Source organism: Tribolium madens, unplaced genomic scaffold, assembly GCF_015345945.1.
Source record: "Tribolium madens isolate multiple individuals breed KSU strain unplaced genomic scaffold, Tmad_KSU_1.1 Scaffold_7;HRSCAF=85;Tcas5.2_LG10, whole genome shotgun sequence".
In the NCBI taxonomy this organism is placed as follows: domain Eukaryota; kingdom Metazoa; phylum Arthropoda; class Insecta; order Coleoptera; family Tenebrionidae; genus Tribolium; species Tribolium madens.
Genome location: NW_025401050.1, coordinates 4,264,779 through 4,282,690, shown reverse-complemented (window position 1 = coordinate 4,282,690; position 17,912 = coordinate 4,264,779). Strand labels below are relative to the sequence as shown.

The 17,912-nt window shown below is 31.9% G+C and overlaps 3 protein-coding genes and 1 pseudogene across 4 annotated transcripts in view; all 4 read left to right on the top strand.

Annotated features, from left to right (window-relative positions):
* LOC123010180 (neutral ceramidase-like) overlaps positions 1-868 on the top strand; it is a 2,828-nt gene extending 1,960 nt beyond the window's left edge. The window contains exons 7-11 of the mRNA XM_044406879.1: positions 3-13; positions 70-165; positions 213-380; positions 426-538; positions 591-868. Of these exons, the coding sequence (XP_044262814.1) occupies positions 3-13; positions 70-165; positions 213-380; positions 426-538; positions 591-768 (566 nt within the window). The 3' untranslated portion in view covers positions 769-868. The remainder of the gene's footprint in view (positions 1-2; positions 14-69; positions 166-212; positions 381-425; positions 539-590) is intronic.
* Positions 869-974: 106 nt separating this feature from the next.
* On the top strand, positions 975-2,266 carry LOC123010179 (annotated as a pseudogene).
* Positions 2,267-3,309: 1,043 nt separating this feature from the next.
* LOC123009793 (neutral ceramidase-like) lies at positions 3,310-8,164 on the top strand. Its single transcript, XM_044406313.1, has 12 exons — positions 3,310-3,417; positions 3,465-3,608; positions 3,657-3,961; positions 4,014-4,215; positions 4,269-4,478; positions 6,582-6,701; positions 6,747-6,941; positions 6,987-7,220; positions 7,277-7,372; positions 7,419-7,586; positions 7,631-7,743; positions 7,798-8,164. The coding sequence occupies exons 1-12, from the start codon at positions 3,310-3,312 to the stop codon at positions 7,973-7,975; spliced, it is 2,073 nt and encodes a 690-aa protein (XP_044262248.1). The 3' UTR covers positions 7,976-8,164.
* Positions 8,165-10,335: 2,171 nt separating this feature from the next.
* LOC123009585 (neutral ceramidase-like) overlaps positions 10,336-17,912 on the top strand; it is a 21,053-nt gene continuing 13,476 nt past the window's right edge. The window contains exons 1-5 of one of the 2 annotated variants that reach the window (XM_044405992.1): positions 10,336-10,819; positions 15,621-15,758; positions 15,806-15,949; positions 15,999-16,175; positions 16,261-16,388. In XM_044405992.1, the coding sequence (XP_044261927.1) occupies positions 15,630-15,758; positions 15,806-15,949; positions 15,999-16,175; positions 16,261-16,388 (578 nt within the window). In that variant the 5' untranslated portion in view covers positions 10,336-10,819; positions 15,621-15,629. Of the gene's footprint in view, positions 10,820-15,267; positions 15,301-15,620; positions 15,759-15,805; positions 15,950-15,998; positions 16,176-16,260; positions 16,389-17,912 lie in introns of those variants that run through there. The other variant, XM_044405993.1, reaches the window with a different exon arrangement.

Here is a 17,912-nt window from a genome sequence, read left to right as displayed (position 1 = left end):
AGAAGAATACCAAGTGAGTCAAGTGACACTCTTCTCATTATTTCACTAACACTTTTTTGTAATAATTAGTTGCAACGTTACGAAGGAGGTTCTACGATCTATGGACCACAAACACTAAACCTTTACATAAATAAATTCAAACAGTTGGCTACAGCTTTAATAAATGTGAGTGATTTTACAATTAGAACAAATCTATGGTTGTTTTTTATCAGGGAAAGACTCTAGATCCAGGACCAACTCCTCCAGATTTTTCTTCACAATTGATCACGTTAGTTTCACCCCCTTCAGTTGATGGAATTGCAGAAAGTGACAATTTTGGCGACTGTCTCCAACAACCACCTGCATCTGTTTCACTTGGAGAGACCGTTTCAGTCAAATTTGTAAGTTAGTACCATTTTTAGTACTTTTTCAGATAAAATGTTTAGGTAAGTGGCAATCCTCGTCATGATGTTCTTCACGGCAGTACTTATATCAGTGTGGAACAATCAGTTGGTGATAACTGGGTTCTTGTAGCTTCAGATGCTAACTGGGAAACACGGTACTTTTCATCGAATTATAGTAAACTAGAAATTACATTTTTAAAAATTTAGATTTTATTGGAAGAGGACAAATCCGACAACGGGAGAGTCTGAAGTGACCATTGAGTGGGACATAGGCCAAAATGTTGAACCAGGACAGTATCGAATAAGACATAATGGCCATTATAAAGAAAAATCCGGAGAAATACGTGCTTATGAAGGAGTAACGAAAACATTTAATATCGCGTGATGCAATTGTAATTTAATATTTTATAAAATGTAAAACACTTTAATTTGAAATTGTAATTTTTATTTAAGTACTTAAAGCTAAAATATATTATATAAAACGATACAAGTTGTTTTAGTCTACCTCGTTATGGCAAAATCAATATTTACAATATTTATAAAAAAAATGTTTTTATATTTCTCAAATTTCTTTATACGCTCTACGTGATTATGTTGTTGGAATTGCAGATTGTACACTAACTGTTTTATTGTGTCCGAAAGCTGGATTATGCAAAACTGTCTCAAATTGGTTGTGGTATTCATTTGGGATAATTTTCCTGAGCTTATATTATAATATAGACGATGGACAAAATCGTATAGCAATACTTACACTGGAAGAAAATGTTCTAATAAGTGGTACTCATCCTCATTCCACTCTTAGTGGTTAGTTATTATTATATGTTAAACTAAATTCTGGTTTTGTGGAAGAAAGTTTCAACAACCTTGTTGACGGTATTACCCAGATAAACGTACAGACAAGGTTAATTGGTAATAACAATAATTAAAATCTAGTCTACGATTAAGGCATAGCATAAGGCATCATTAAAGCAAAAGTTTTTTAACTTCCGGAGACCTACTCAGTGCTAATATAAAACGAAGTCTTTCTTTGTATCTCCGAAATCCTGAACGTTGTCCTAAACCATTTACGTTAAGTATAAGTTTCTAGATATGACTACAACATTGATAAAGAAATTGCTACAATTAAAATTCACCTTGGTTTCAAGCAATAAACCTATCAGAATTATTAACTGGTTTGGAATTCATGAAACTTCCATGAACAATTTGAACTGTTTAGTTAGTTCTAATAACGTGGGTTACATTTTAATTTTACTTGAAATGTATTTTAATAAGGAGAATTTAATAGGCGAAGTACTACTTAACATAAATTACTACAGTTGAAAAATAAATCAAGATTTAGGAATCTTTTGCTTCAACAAACCTGGGCAATGTTTCCCCAAATATCAAAGGACCAATCTGTTACTTATAACGAAGATTCTAAATTTTGTACTATTGAAACAATTTTTGAAAGTACCAAAATAATTGGTGAAATACTGAATAACAAAGCAATTGTACATTTTGAAATTGTGATATAAAATCTTAATAATAATAATAATAATAATAATTGTCTTTTATTGTCTACAAATTGTCTACAAATAGGGCGAGGTGCAGGTAGCTCACAGGTGGATCCTCTGCTTAACCCTAATCACATTTGTAGAAACTGTTTGAAGAGAAAAATTTGTTTCAGGACCAGTTACATTCATTCATCAATTTGTTGAAAATTTTTGACGAAAAAGCAATAATAGAGCTAGAGAATGGTACTCAACAAGAGGTATCGAAATTTAACCTCTTTTTTGTTGTGTATTAGTTTGAGTTAGGTTCAAGGTTCTCTTCCTGCAGTAGGCTACGCTTTTGGTGCTGGTACCACCGATGGTCCTGAAGAACCATTGTTTAGTCAAGGCTGAGTTTCCATACGAGTGGCAACCCAAAATAGTAGTAACACAAATACTTATAATTGAAAAATTATATTCCCAACAATGGCCGGAAGAAGACTAAGAGAAGCGGTTAAAAACACTGTAATTAATAATTCAGGGTCAGAAAAGACGACACCAATTATCACAAGACATAGCAATCTTTATTCAAGCTATATAGCCACATGGAAAGAGTACCTACCAAGTAAGTGTGTTTTTATTTGAATTATTTATAAATATTTTAATTTGTTATTCAAATTTAAATACAAAAATATGATGGTACTTCAACCATTTTTGAACCACGTACTCTTATTCTTTACATAAATAAATGCAAGCAACTTGCAACGGCATTAAGAAAAGTACGAGTAGTAAAATTTTTAAAGCAAAAATTATAGGATGAAAAATTTGATCCAGGTCCCTCTCCACCTGAGCTTTTATTAAAACATTTAACTTGGTTACTTCCTAGTCACTTATTTAAAAAGAGAATGGAGACTTTTCAAGCCAGAGTGTTTCGACTGGGAACACTCTTGTTGTCAAATTTGTAAAATAATGATAAATCAATCCATTCCTTAAAATTTTGTTTAGGTTGCAGATAATCCAAGCATAATTCCTTATGTGGAGATTTACTTACTGATACAAATTGGAAAACAAAGTGTTATGAAAGTCCATTGAAAAGTGTTACAACTGAGAAATTTTAGATATCACTTGGAGAAAAACAAGCTTACAAAACAACATATTGCTTCTATTGAATGGAATATTAATGACGATATTGGGTCTGGAAAGTACCGAATTGATCACACAGGACACTTCAAAAATATTTTCGGACAAATTGTATGGACTAAGCTTTTATATTAAACTAAAATAAACTTTATCCCTAATTTATTGAAAGATTTGATTTAATCCTTTTTATAAGATTTTTGTTTATAACTTTATCAGATTACACAACTAAACTTTGGTACAGAGTTAATCCAAGATTACCAAATTCTTATATATTTGAGCAAAATTCGGCCCAAATCACTTTCAAAAGTGGCATCAACATGATTAAAATTCTAGTTTTGTCAACACTTCTCTGTTATGTTTCAGCCGATTATCAGGTCGGGATTGGAAGAGCTGATTGTACAGGTCCTCCAGCTGAAATAATATTTGTAAGTAAACAATCCTGAAGTTACAAAAAAATAAATAAAAAAAATAGATGGGCTATGCCAAATTAAGCCAGGTAGGTTGTGGATTACATTTACGACAATTTGCAAGAGCTTATATCATTGATGATGGAACAAGTCGAGCTGCTTTTGTGACTGTTGATGCTCTTGCAATGGCTCATTCAGTACGAAGACAGGTGTGTACTATCAAAAATCACTTAATTTTTTTAAGTAATGTTTTAAAGGTATTAAAAAATTTAGCTGAACTTTATAATGACACTTACACGGAACAAAATTTAATAATAAGTGGTACTCACACTCATTCTACACCTGGAGGTTGGTTCATGGATTTGATGTTGGATATTCCAATTTTGGGCTTCGTGCAAGAAAGTTTTGACACACTTGTAGAAGGAATAACTCAGTCTATAAAAAATGCCCACGAAAACATGGTCGAAGCTAAAATATTTCTATCGACTGGAATTCTTCTGGATGCAAATATTAATCGCAGTCCAGCTTCATATCTTTATAACCCTGAAGAGGAACGTGCAAAGTAACAATTTATTGCATCGTAGACAATTATTTTTTATTAATATTTTCCTCAGATATGAGTATAATGTTGATAAGGAAATGGTTCAGCTGAAATTCGTTCGTTCATCTGACAAGCAACCGATCGGTGTAATCAATTGGTTCGCTGTCCATCCCACATCCATGAACAATACAAACTGCTTGCTTACGTCAGATAACGTCGGATATGCTTCGCTTTTACTCGAAGACCATGTCAATAACGGCACCCTTCCAGGAACAGTATTAAATCCATTATTGTCCCGTCTTTAATCATAATTAATACTAATATTTAGGGAGCATTTGTTGGAGCTTTTGCTTCCACTAACTTGGGAGATGTTTCACCAAACACTAAAGGCCCGATTTGTATCGATACAGGCGAAGAATGTGATTTTGTCACAAGTACGTGCAATGGTAACGCTCAGACCTGTATCGCTTCTGGGCCTGGAAATAATATGGTTGAAAGCACGCAAATCATCGCAGGAAAACTTTTTGATAAAGCAAAAGCAAGTATTTTTTTACTCATAATTAATAAAGTCTGTTTTTTATTTAAATGGAAATTACCAAGTCAATATTTTGGTGAAAAAATTTCTAGTAGCTACGCATACCTAAAGACTAGGATACGACATAATGTAAAACAAAACTTTTCCGTTCTCGATAGTTTTATTAGTGAGGCCAGATAGCACAGTTGTTCCTTTCCCGTTTAAGTTTTAAAAGCAATGAAATAAAAAATGGTTGTGTTTTTACATAACGGTGAGCAGAACGCAAATAAAAAAAATATAGACAGATAGAGCATTAAATTCTCAATAATAAGAGGTAAAGATAATGGAAAATTTGTATTGAAAACTATATATAAAAACATTTCAAATATTTAGCAATTTGCACCCCGTCTCATATTTTTGAAAATGCTGCGAATACGGTTAAAGGTAGAAAAAAAATATTAAAAATAAAGTTGTAGAGAATAAAATTTTCAATAAAAAAGTCCGCGAGAGATATCTCTATCTTGAATGGTTTAGGTCCTAAAGATGTTCAAATATGTTCAAGTGACGAATACGTGTGATTTTAAGCGGTGGTCAAGAGACAAAAAAATAATTTAAACCAAAATGGTTGAGATATGGTCTTGCGGACTTTTTTGTACGAAATTTAATTCTCTACAACTTTGTATCTTCAACCGTATTCGCAGCGTTCTCAAAAATATTAAAAACAGTATTAAAAATAAATTGTAAACAATTATTACTTTGCGTTCCGCCCAATATTTTTGGGAACGCTTCGAATACGGTTAAGATACAAAAAAAGAATAAAATAGTTTCTACAATAAAGTCCACGAGACCATATTTTTATCTTCAACGGTTTAGGTTGAAATTAATTTAAAGTGTTCCTCTTTTGCGACCTAAACCATTAAAGTATGGTCTCGCGGACTTTTTACTAGAAAATTTTATTCTCTACAACTTGCTTTCTTACATTTTTCTTGTATCTTCAACCGTATTTGCAGCATTTTGAAAAACATGAAAGGGAGCACAGATTTTAAATTATATTTTTTTTTCTCATATTTCTCGTAAAAAGTTTAGTCGTTCGTTTTTCACAGTTTACCTATTTTTTTTCTAAGCAATTAGTACGCTGGTTGAATTTAAATTAATTTAAAACGATTTGAAATTGAGACGGTAAAACGCTCTAAGCGCCCTCATTTTTACTCCCCCGTACTACTTTTTTTGGGTTCAAAAAATAGAGCAATTTTGTATTTCGTTTCGTCTCCTAGTATATAGTAGCCACAACTTTTGCTTCTTTTTTGTTTTTGTTCCCAGAAATTTTGTTAAAAAATTATGGTTATGTATTCATGTTGTGATGTTGTCAAAATTTTGACTTTTATGAATCTTGTGTGCTTGTTGGCTCTTTGTAAGCCTTTATAATCGAATACCTGAGGGCAAACACACCTTATGTCCAAAGACAGAATTCAGTGTTAATAATATTGATAGAAGTACAATGGCCAAAAATGAGCTTCTTACTTCAAAAACTTTAATAAAAAAAAGGGTGTCTAAACAGAAAAAAGTTATTTTGCAAAAGATAGAAACAGGATTTATGAAGATTAGTAATTGTAATTTATTGAAATAAGCTCAAAGTTGATGCACTTTATAATTCTCCTTCTCCTTCTCAAAATTGTTACTTTTTCAACTCGTTCTTCAAAAACGGTGCAACCAGACCTACTAATTTAATTGCATTCTTTCTCTTTGATGTTTATTTTGTATTCTCATTAATTTCTTACTAAAAATTAAAAATTGTTTAGCAAACCTGCATTTTAAATTGCGTCTAAATTTCAACGGTGGTCTTCTTCTGACTTCTGTTTGCACACTTTTTGTCTTTAAATTTATAAAAACTGTTCGCGGTATCCAATTTGTCCCCGTTTTGTGTTTTCATTTCTAAATTTTCTTGAACGATTTTTTTTGCTGAGGTTTAATGACATTTTTTAATTAAATCAAAAACCGGAACTGCCAACTGCCTTTATTAAAATTACCATGAATGAATTTGTTAGGGGTGCCAACATTAAGACTGTTTGACTTTTCCAATAAAAAAAAGACTTTAAGTAGGTACAAGTTATTGATTTTTTAATCTAGGAGTTATTCCATCAAGAAGATACTTTTGAAGTCACTGGACCCGTCAGATATATTCATCAGTATGTAGARATGCCGAATGAAAAAGCTACAATTACTTTGGCTAATGGAACTCAACAAGAAGTAAGTTAATTTGTGTTTAGGCAAAGCTTATTATCAAATATTCAGATAGGAGGCTGTCCCCCAGCTATGGGTTACAGTTTTGCGGGTGGTACCACCGATGGTCCAGGAGACTTTGATTTTGCTCAAGGTACTACAACTGATAATCCTTTTTGGGACGCTGTTAGAGATTTTGTTTTTCCACCAACTGAAGACGAAATTGCGTGTCATGCTCCTAAACCAATTCTAATTAATACAGGAGGAGTAAGTTTTTGTTTTTGAKAAATTTGGTATTAAAGTTGATTTTAGGTCGACTTTCCGTACCCTTGGCAACCTAGAATTGTTACAACTCAGCTTGTTACTGTTGGAGAAATTGCTCTAATTGCTGTTCCGGGAGAGTTTACCACAATGTCTGGTCGGAGACTAAGAGATGCAGTTAAAGAAACGATAATCACTAATGGTGGTTCCGAAAATACTCGACCAATTATAACCGGACTTAGTAACGTCTATACTAATTATATTGCGACTCCAGAAGAATACCAAGTGAGTCAAGTGACACTCTTCTCATTATTTCACTAACACTTTTTTGTAATAATTAGTTGCAACGTTACGAAGGAGGTTCTACTATCTATGGACCACAAACACTGAACCTTTACATAAATAAATTCAAACAGTTGGCTACAGCTTTAATAAATGTGAGTGATTTTACAATTAAAACAAGCTATAGTTGTTTTTTATCAGGGGAAGACTCTAGATTCAGGACCAACTCCTCCTGATTTTTCCTCACAGCTAATCACGTTAGTTTCACCTCCTTCAGTGGATGGAATTGCAGAAAGTCACAATTTTGGCGACTGTCTCCAACAACCACCAGCATCTGTTTCAGTTGGAGACACCGTTTCAGTCAAATTTGTAAGTTAATACCACTTTAGTACTTCTTCACAGAAAATCTTTAGGTAAGTGGCAATCCTCGTCATGATGTTCTTCATGGTGGTACTTATATCAGTGTGGAACAGTCAGCTGGGGATGACTGGGTTCTTGTAGCTTCAGATGCCAACTGGGAAACACGGTAGGTACTTTTTCTTGAATTATGGTAAAATAACAACTCAATTAAAAAAATTAGATTTTATTGGAAGAGGACAAATCAGTTAACGGGAGAGTCTGAAGTTACCATTGAATGGAATATAGGCCAAAACGTTGAACCAGGGCAGTACCGCATAAGACATAATGGCCATTATAAAGAAAAATCTGGAGAAATTCGTGCTTATGAAGGAGTAACGCAAACATTTAAAATCGCGTGACGCAATTTCAATCTACATACCTATTTTGAACAATCACTTATTAAAATTAAATTCGTATTTCCTTACATTTAAGTATGTTTAACAATACATAAAAATAAAACATATTTGCTTGGCCATGTAATTTGTATTTGAAAAGTTTGTGATTTAAAAAATAAATAAAGATAAACATGAGTAGTATCGTACAACACTACAAACAAAAAAACTTTTTTTTTCTTGAAGATAGTGTTGAATTTTAAACTAATTTTTCACTAAATTTCGGCATTAATAGTATATTATAATGCTAGTCTATAAGCAAGCCTTTAAAACACGCACGACGGGTTTAAGAGCACGACGCGTCAGCGTCAGATGTTATAAACGAGTGTTATACGCTATTTTTTATTATACCTGCCCATTTTCGATCTTTTATGAGTATTGAAAAAATGTGAATTTACACAATGAAATTATCAAAGGTTGTTTGTGAATCGTTTTCGTAGAGACGGTTATTAGTTTACGTTGTTAAGCACATTTTTTCACGTTGGTCCAGACTAGAGTTCCTATATTTGAAGAGTTGGGACACTGAACGTCAAACCGAGCCAATTTTGTATTATGTGGATACGTTCTATCCTTTTTCATTAAAATTTTTCGTAGCAACTAATGTCAAGTTTATTTCAAAAATTATTCTAAGGTTATAAATTTTGTCCCATTTACAAATTGACATAATTTTACGTTAAAATTGTTCAGGGACGTAGGAGATAAATGGACATTGAGATGCGGCCAGACAGGAAAAAATTATGTGTACACAGTTGCTGTATACAGCATTTACCATGAGTAATAAAAACTTGATAATGTCTCCAGAAAACGTTTTAAAACCTGAAACTTACGAAATTATTAGAGTTGACCTGACTTGACGTAGATAAAATAAAACTCTCCAAACAACGGAATAATAGTCCTTGATCATGTGAAAGCTTCACCTTTGTTTTTGATAAATTTTACTTTTGGGTCCCTCACTCCAGTTGGCTAGTTTTAAAGAGGTTCCACTTGTCTTACACTGTCTGGTGCATTGGTGCAACGTGGCACAGAAAACAACTCACAGTTTCTTTATGTATTAACACAATAGGACCCAGCAGAATTGGTCATAATGACAAAAGACAGAGGTCAATTTTTATTTGACAAATTTATTTGACTTTTTGTTAAGTTTTACCGAAACGCCACTGATTTGTATCCAATTTTATTGTTATTATACGTCAGCCGACGTATATAAAAGAAAAATTGGAAAATAGACATTCAGTGTCCCAACTCTTCTAATATAGGAACTCTAGTCCAGACATTTCACTATTTCTTGTTACCTAGACAAAGGCCAAATTACGCACGCTGCAGCGTGTTTTGATTTAGGATTATGATGCAGGTGCAGGGTGCTTCACATAATTTTACGAGGCCTACGCCTGTAAGATGCAAGCAATAATACACATTCCGATACGAATTCGCGAACTCAAACAAATTTTGAAAAATTAGATAATCTTTTCTAGTTTGTCCACCCTTTCAAAAATTACAACATTTTTAATTAGTTAGTGATTAAGATAGATAAACTAGAATCATATTCATGCCGTCTCTTGATAGAACAAATGATAATTGTTTCTGACTATTAATGAAACAATAACACTGAGTCACTGTAGTAACGAGATTGTTTATGTTGTCTGTAGAAACTGTATTTAGGTCCTAGTACCCAAAATAACGATTTTCCAGACTATTTTATTGAGTCCGAAAAAGACTTAGTTTGAGGATTCAAATCTGATCGTAAAATAAAAAAAAATAAATATTGGGTAGCTATATTTGGTTTAGAATAAATGATTAATTTATAACTATGAAAATAAATACGTACGTATCGAAACATTGATTCGATTTAATTTTGTATACCTATTTGTTTACACGTACCTACAAAATGTGGTTAACCTTCCACGTATCTAAACAATGTAAAAATCTATTTATTGAAGCAAAGTATATTGTATAAAACTATAGAAAACGGCAAATTTATTTGTTATAATTTGTTCAAGTATTACGCACAAATCGGCTGCTTATCAGAATATCAGTGGTAATAATATTTAACACATGCAACAACTATTTTATTTTGATTTGAGTTTGTTGTAAAGACTTAATTATCATGAAACCGTATCAAAGCAGGTGTTTAGATTACATTTCGCAAACACTGTTTTGATTACAAATACTCCTATTATTCTGATTAATTTAAGTGAAGTAAATTTTCACAAATTAGCAAAAATTAAATTCAACTTAACGACGCAGAACAAAGCCATCGACACTGGATTAATTCTTCCTACAAAGCAACAGTGACGGAAGTACGTACTTATCGTTGACATTCAAACGCTTGTCATTGTCAGTGTTAGGTTTCTTTGTTTACGTGCAACTAATAGCTAAACGATGACTTAACCATTGAAAAATTGTACATTATTGACAACCACCAAATTTTGGAAAATTCGCAGCCAATTTATTTCGTTCGTAAATAAATTTATCATCACATGAAGTAAACACTTGTTATCTTCTTACATACTAATTTACAACATTTAAGTGGAACAAAATGATGTGTACTTTCACTCTGTTACGTCATATGTGATCTGAAGAGTGCAGTGCGACTGTATTTTTTCCGATTTATTATAATATATGCTTATGGTGAGTGATTCAATATCAAGGCAAAATTCTTTGGTAGTGTTGAGTCAACCATGACAGTGGTAAACACCAGTGAAGAATTGTGTTTATCAAACGTAATTTGGTGCACGACGGTGTTGGGCAAAGTTCTACCGGAAAAACTTGAAGACTTTAGGAAGATTTTAAACGGGTCAAATTGTCACTAAGGTAATATAGTCCTAATAGCCATTTATGTACTCAAATGAGTCCTTTATTCCCAGTTTCTAGAAGGATTTAGCATTATAGGTTCGATAGTTACTAAGGTAGCACTGATCTGATTGGTGTTTTGTAGCAATTATAGAACCGTTAAAATTTATCCAACGATAAATCGTTTAACTAACAGACTCTAAAACAGCTGTTTTCGGGAGCGTATACAAAAAAGTATTTTTTCCTACTAACCCTAAAAAAATCGTGACCGGCGAAAATTATTAGTTCATTTATCCCGCACATTGCAAGTCAATGAACAGAAAGCTAATTAACAACAATTTTAAGTCTAAATAAGTCGAGACACTTACAACAAACAAGCACGTGCTAAATTGCAAACACGTTGCGCGAAGATAAAACCATGTTCGCACTTATATTACTTGTTTTTTTAAAAATACATATTGTCAGTTAATTTTAAAATAGGTTACTTTGCGAAATTATATGTAAATTGCCGTATTTTCTTAGAAATAACAATGTAAATGCAAAGCAGAATCGACAAGAAAAAACACTTCAATAAAGAATTCTCGTGTTTAAGTTAAGTTAGCGAAGGTAAATGTTCGCAAATTTAATTTTCCTGAAGTTTCAGTAAACAATGATACATTTTGAGTGAAAATGTTAGTGAAAACGTTACAGCGTGGGTGTTAAGTACTTACACAATACCAGCATTAAACTCTGATTAGGGAAAGTTTAATAAATAGCGAATAAGCTCTATAAATAAACACATAACACATATTGTTTTTTTAAAACGCACACATAATTAATTATAGTATTTGACGTTACTGGCATGGTAAAAGGGTTTTTACTGGCGAGTCGCCAGTCACCTTCCATTACCTTGCCTGAATCGTTGAATATTTTTCGTCGTACTGTGTTGTTATGGTATAAATAACATTCAACAATTTACAATCTTTAAGCAGTCAATAATACCCTTGTAACTCATAGGACTGTTAATAGTATATTACATAACGAGCACGGAAAGTGATAAATAACGCACAAACGGGAAAATTGAGCACGAGGCGTTAGCCGGGTGCAGGCAATACTGCGAGTGCGTTAGACACTTTCCTGCAAGTTTTGTACACTATTTTTCCTACGAACATAAATAATTTTTTTCTTACGAACATATTTTTTTTTTTATAACGATTTATTTTTTATAATGGATACAAAAATACGTTGAATAACGATTTATTTTTTATAATGGATACAAAAAAATACGTTAAATGAAAAAAATACAAAACATTCAAGTGTGAATTGTGCGTTAGATTTCTAACACACAGTGCGAAAACAAATCGCACAGGTTTTCGACCTCGTACGATGTTGCCAATTTTCGCGCATATGTAATTGTGCGTTATGATCTAGTTTCGTATATGGTCGTAGGAAAAAGGTTTTAACACCCCACTTTTCTTTTAACGCCCGGTTTTTTGACAGTTTGAACCTTCAAATATTGACATTTTCAAAATTTGAAAATTATTTTTTTTAATATGGTAATTTAATACGACGAAAAACGTTGTACGTAACGACCGCGGGAGGATTACAACTAAACAACTCCCACGTAAAGATCATATCAGAATCGACAATAATTTATAATAACGGGTGTTTTTTTTTTAATTTGGCCCATTAAAGTTCGATTGTGAACGAACCATTCTATTGAAAATTATTAACCTAACATTTGACAGCGTATTAAAAATTGTGGTCCGTTCACAACACACTCATATTACCGCCAACTATGACGCCAAATTTAAATAAACACCTTTTATAAATTCCTCAAAACTAAAGAATTCCATGAACTCATTAAATTAATAAATCGAGATTTGCTCTCATTTTCACAAAATATTCAAGCTAAATTCCTGAAATTTAATAAGCGTATTAATTATATGTATAAAATAAAAAGGCTAAAATTAATTGAGACCCATTAGGTGCAAAGCTATTTCGTGGTGGCCTTTTTATAATCTTACTGTGTAGACTTAGTGAGTTTAAACCTACTCGTAGTTTTGTTGATATTAAATGTAAAACAGCTCTTAGAACTTAGAACACTAATACAGGGTGATTCTTAAATAGACCGACAAAATTGTATCACAGCTTCCTAAGGATAAATTGGAAAAAAACTGTACCATTTTTACGTTTATACCTTTTAGAGGCAAAACCCCCTTGATCCGTGCCACTTACGGCGTTTATGAATTGTTGCAATGATCAAGTACGTTAATACCATGGTTTCCACTATCTGTGCGAAAACATCAGTGGCGTACGTTTTACTTCGAAAATAACTTTAATAAATTTTGTTTGAAGAACGTTTAAACAAAGAATTTTTTAAATATTTTTTCCAGCATGTTCTTATTTTATACTACCAAGGATAAAATTTTGTCGGTCTATTTAAGAATCACCCTGTATAGTTACTGTCAGTGACGTTCACGGAATTTGTAAAATAAGATTTTATTATTTCGCAAATTACGTGACAACACCCTCGGTGAGGTCAGGTTCTTCAAATTTTTTTTTTAACGACAACCCATTATAAAACTTCTTATTTTACAAAAGCTATGATAGAATTGCTAGTGTCTACATTTTATTCATTTTTTTTTAACAAAATTTATAGCACTTTAATTTTTATGAATTATTACTTTCTAAAGTTAAATGATCTAAAAAAAATCGGTTGGTTACATACTTTTTATTCACCTGTATATAATTTATACAGCGTGTTCCGTTTTTATTGTTACAAATTTAAACAGATGATAGAATATTCAATTTTAAGATAAAACTTTCCTATAAACATGTATCGAAAAATATTATATAAGGGAGCTACATCCCCTGAAAGGGGTGCATCTTTGAATGCATTTTTTCCAATATTTCAGAAACCATTGTAGATAAAATTACAAAATTTGGTACAACTGATAATCTTTATACACCCAAATGGTAAAATGTCAAATTTTTACTCAGGGGCGTCCTAAACTATGGGGTTTAGGGTAAAAAGTATCCTAAATTTTTTGGCTGTTGGTTCTTGCCACTTTGATCTACAAAATTTTAAATTCCGTAGTTTTTCACAAAAAAGAGGTCTCTTGGGTTTTTTCGATACAACTTACCCTTTTTGAATAAACTCAGTTTACAATTTGTCATACAGACCATACAAAAGATAGAAATTAAAAATTAAATTTCTTTTACGGTTTACGACGCCCGTGAGTAAAAATTTCGACAACTGATCTTTGATTTCGTTCAGGCGTTGAAAGGTTATCAGCTGTACCAATTTTTGTAATTTTATCTATTCTGCATAGTATCTCCATTAAAAAACGCATTTCTTTTAGGGGGTGTAGCTCGCTTACATAACATTTTTTGATACATGTTTATAGAAAACTTTTGTCTTAAAACTCAATATTCTATGACCTGTTTAAATTTGTAACAATAAAAATGGAACAGCCCTGTATAGACATTTTTTAAATTACCATAGAAGTATAATAAAAAAAATGGCTATAAAAGTAAAATTTATAAAATATCATACCAATTAAAATTTTTCTTATCAAACCATTAAAACACATTTTGAGATTATGACACACAGGGTGTTCCTGTGATAAACAATTTTTATTCAGATACGTTTTGTTGAAAACAATGCAGTCACTTTCATGATAGAAATAAAAATTTATGTTTTTAGAAAATTATTTGCAAAATTACAAACATTTGATTTTTAATCTGTCTCATAATGATGACTCATCGTGAGACACCCTGTTTCCGTCTTACTAATTTTAAGATAAAAAATTTAAAATTATAAAATTTAAAATTTTAAAAACAATTTAAATAATGTACAGATTAAGTTTTTGGAGGATGAGACATCCTGTATTTATTTGGTTAAATTATTATTTTTATTTACTCTTCTGAAAAACTGAGTAAACTATTAATGTGTCACAAAATTACTACTTAAAATTTTTATACGACTAGTTACTGTCTTATCGTTCTAGTCTTGTTTAATAAAATTTTACTACACTTTCAACTTAAAAGGCATATTCTACAAACATGCCTGCATTTGTTTTACAGTTTTTGATTATACCGTGCGATCAAAAAATAAATAAATTAGAGTAGGCGGTGATAAAAGTCCTTCAGATGGCAATCCTGATTTTTGACATCAAATGTCAGCGGAAACTTTGACAAGTTTGCGTTTTATTCCTTGTGAGTGAAATAATGTTCACTTCAWAGCAGAATTTTTTTATTGCTGTACAAGAGGAAAACGGTGGATGGTCATTTTCATTTTCAGTTTGTGTGGAAAATTTCCAGCACAGATTCTCAGCCAATGTGTTGCCAACTGTAGAATTTAATCGACGCCTACTCTAATTTATTTTTTATTTGATCGCACGGTACATGTAGTGTTTTACCAGAGTTCTAACTTTTTTTAATCTAGTAGAATGCTGTCATAAATTGATAATAAAATTATATTAGACATAAATAAAACAGTTTAACGTAATCCAAGATAGGTAAGTACTACTAGCAAAATCTTTGAATAAATAGTTGCTCAGTTTATTCTCCTGCAGTAACAGAATATTTTGTTGTAAAATTAGAAAATAAAAAATCGATATTCCAATAAAGGAACAAAATTTATAACGCGCTCAAATCTACGTTAGGACAGAGAGCATTTCCAATCTATGACCCTAACATCTGTCTCCACGAGCAATATTTTCTCTCAGACTTTGTGTAAGGCTTTCTATCTAAAATATGACTCAAAACGTAAGGTTTCTAGAAAAAATTGACGTCAAAGGTTACGAGACGATAACTGATAAGAAATTGTAATTTTCAGGAGTTTAAAATGCGGAAAAAGCTATTAGCCTTACTCTGGATTATAACATTATCAACATGTCTTCGAACTGCTTTGGGTGTTTACAAAATTGGGGTCGGAATAGCTGATTGTACAGGACCGGCTGCTGAAGTTACATTTGTAATAAATAAAATGAAAGTGTGAACAAAGTTGATGGTAATTTTTAGATCGGTTACGGAAAATCGAATCAGAAGGGTTGTGGCATACATTTGCGTCAGTTTTCTCGGGCGTTTGTCATCGATGATGGGTCTCAAAGAGTTGCTTTTGTTAGCGTCGATGCTGGAATGATGGGTTATGGAGTTCGAAAAGCTGTAATTATTTTTTAATTTTAATAATGCTTTTATAAAAACGGAGTTTTAGGTCATTTCTCGCCTACAAAAACAATACAAAGACACTTACACTGAAAGTAACTTGATTTTAAGTGGAACACACACTCACAGTGCTCCCGGAGGATTTCTAATGGATTTTCTGTATGACATTCCGAGTTTGGGATATGTGAAAGAAACGTTTGAAGCTCTTGTTGATGGAATCACTAGAGTAAGGACATTATCCGCTTGAATGAGCTTTTTTTTAAATTTCGATTAAACTGCAGATTTATTTACCCAAATTAATCTGATTTCAGTCTGTTGTCAGGGCTCATGAGAATATGGTAGATGGGAAAATTTTTATCTCGACGGGAGAGCTGACTGGAGCTAATATTAACAGGAGTCCAACTTCGTATTTGCTAAATCCTGAGGAGGAACGTGATCGGTAATTATTCTCAAAATATTTTCTTCTTAAGGAAGAAACATTTTAGATTATTAAAACTGGTTTTGACCCGTTATAACACTCTTTAATTTCACTTGAAATGAATAATAAATTCATTTATTTGATTACTAAACTATTGAGAAATTGAGGCCTTCATTATAAAAGTAAAAATTATGTGTGAAATTCTACATTTTGTGTTGCTTGTCCTTGAAATATTGTTGCTTGTGCTTGAAATATTGTTGCTTGATTTCGTCGAAGATGGTATATAGAACAAAGGATGAATAAAAACATTAAATTCGTAACGACGTTTCGATACCTTTATCTTCCGCAGGCGAAGAATTTTCGTTGGCTGAGGAAGATACATTAGAGGTACCGAAACGTCGCTATAGATTTAATGTTTTTATTCATCTTTTGTCCTGTATACCATCTTCGACGAAATCAAGCAGTAAAAACTATGTATTCATACTGAGATAAAAAAAAATACAAAAGAAACTAAAAAAGAAAAAGATAAATTTGTAATTAAATTCGTTTTTACATTATGATGATTTTTTTAATTAATTACATAGTATAGTTTATGTAGCGAACGAAACGTTTATTTATAATCATAGAATATACTCAATATATAAAAACAAGTACCTAACACATAATTTTCCGGTCGTCAAAATTTCGAGCCTGGCGCCGTCTCTTGTTTATATGTTGAACTAAAATTGGCGGCAAATTTAAATACTTTATCATTCAATTTTACACAAATAACCAAAATTTTCAATAAAATCAGTTATATGTGTTTAATAATATTTTGGTTATGATGAAGACATAAAGAAGCACAACTTAAATTGTTTATTTATTTAACAAAATTGTACCACACATTATGATAGGATTAACTAAAAGTACTAAGTAAATGGATTTGATTTTTATATTTTTGACTGGGAGCTCCTGTATTCTTAAAAAATCCTGCCGTTCAAGGTAAATTTAAAAACAAAACATACAACCAAAAGATGGTACTAGTAGTTTCTGTTTACCAAGGCCATCTGGATCAAAAAGCTGCGCTTATAAGGCCGTTTCAATTTTCGATTTTTCCATATAAACTTTGTTTCTGTGACATTTCGGGTGTCAGTACCTTATTGCGCTCCATCTACCGATTTCCATCGCAGTCGATCGAGAGTTTTTAGACTTTTTATTTTTAGGTTAAGTGCTTAAAACATGAATGCTATAAAATATCCAAGATCCGAGCTTATTTTAGGTACATTCTGGACTAGCAAAATACTAATAAATTAGAATTACAATTAAACATGAAATCATAACACGAGGTAGGTTAGAACAATTTATAACTTCAATATTTTTCTGCAAAGTGGTTTGTTTGTTTGTTGAGTAATCCGTAATTTTTGTAGTGTCTTTAAAATTACAAAAACAAAGTAAAAGGTTGTCCTTATCATTGTCTGCATAAATTTGCTTACCGCAAAACGTTTCAAAAGTTTCGCACCATTTTTGCCTTTGTTGCATATTGCTCAGAATTTCAAATAATCGAAC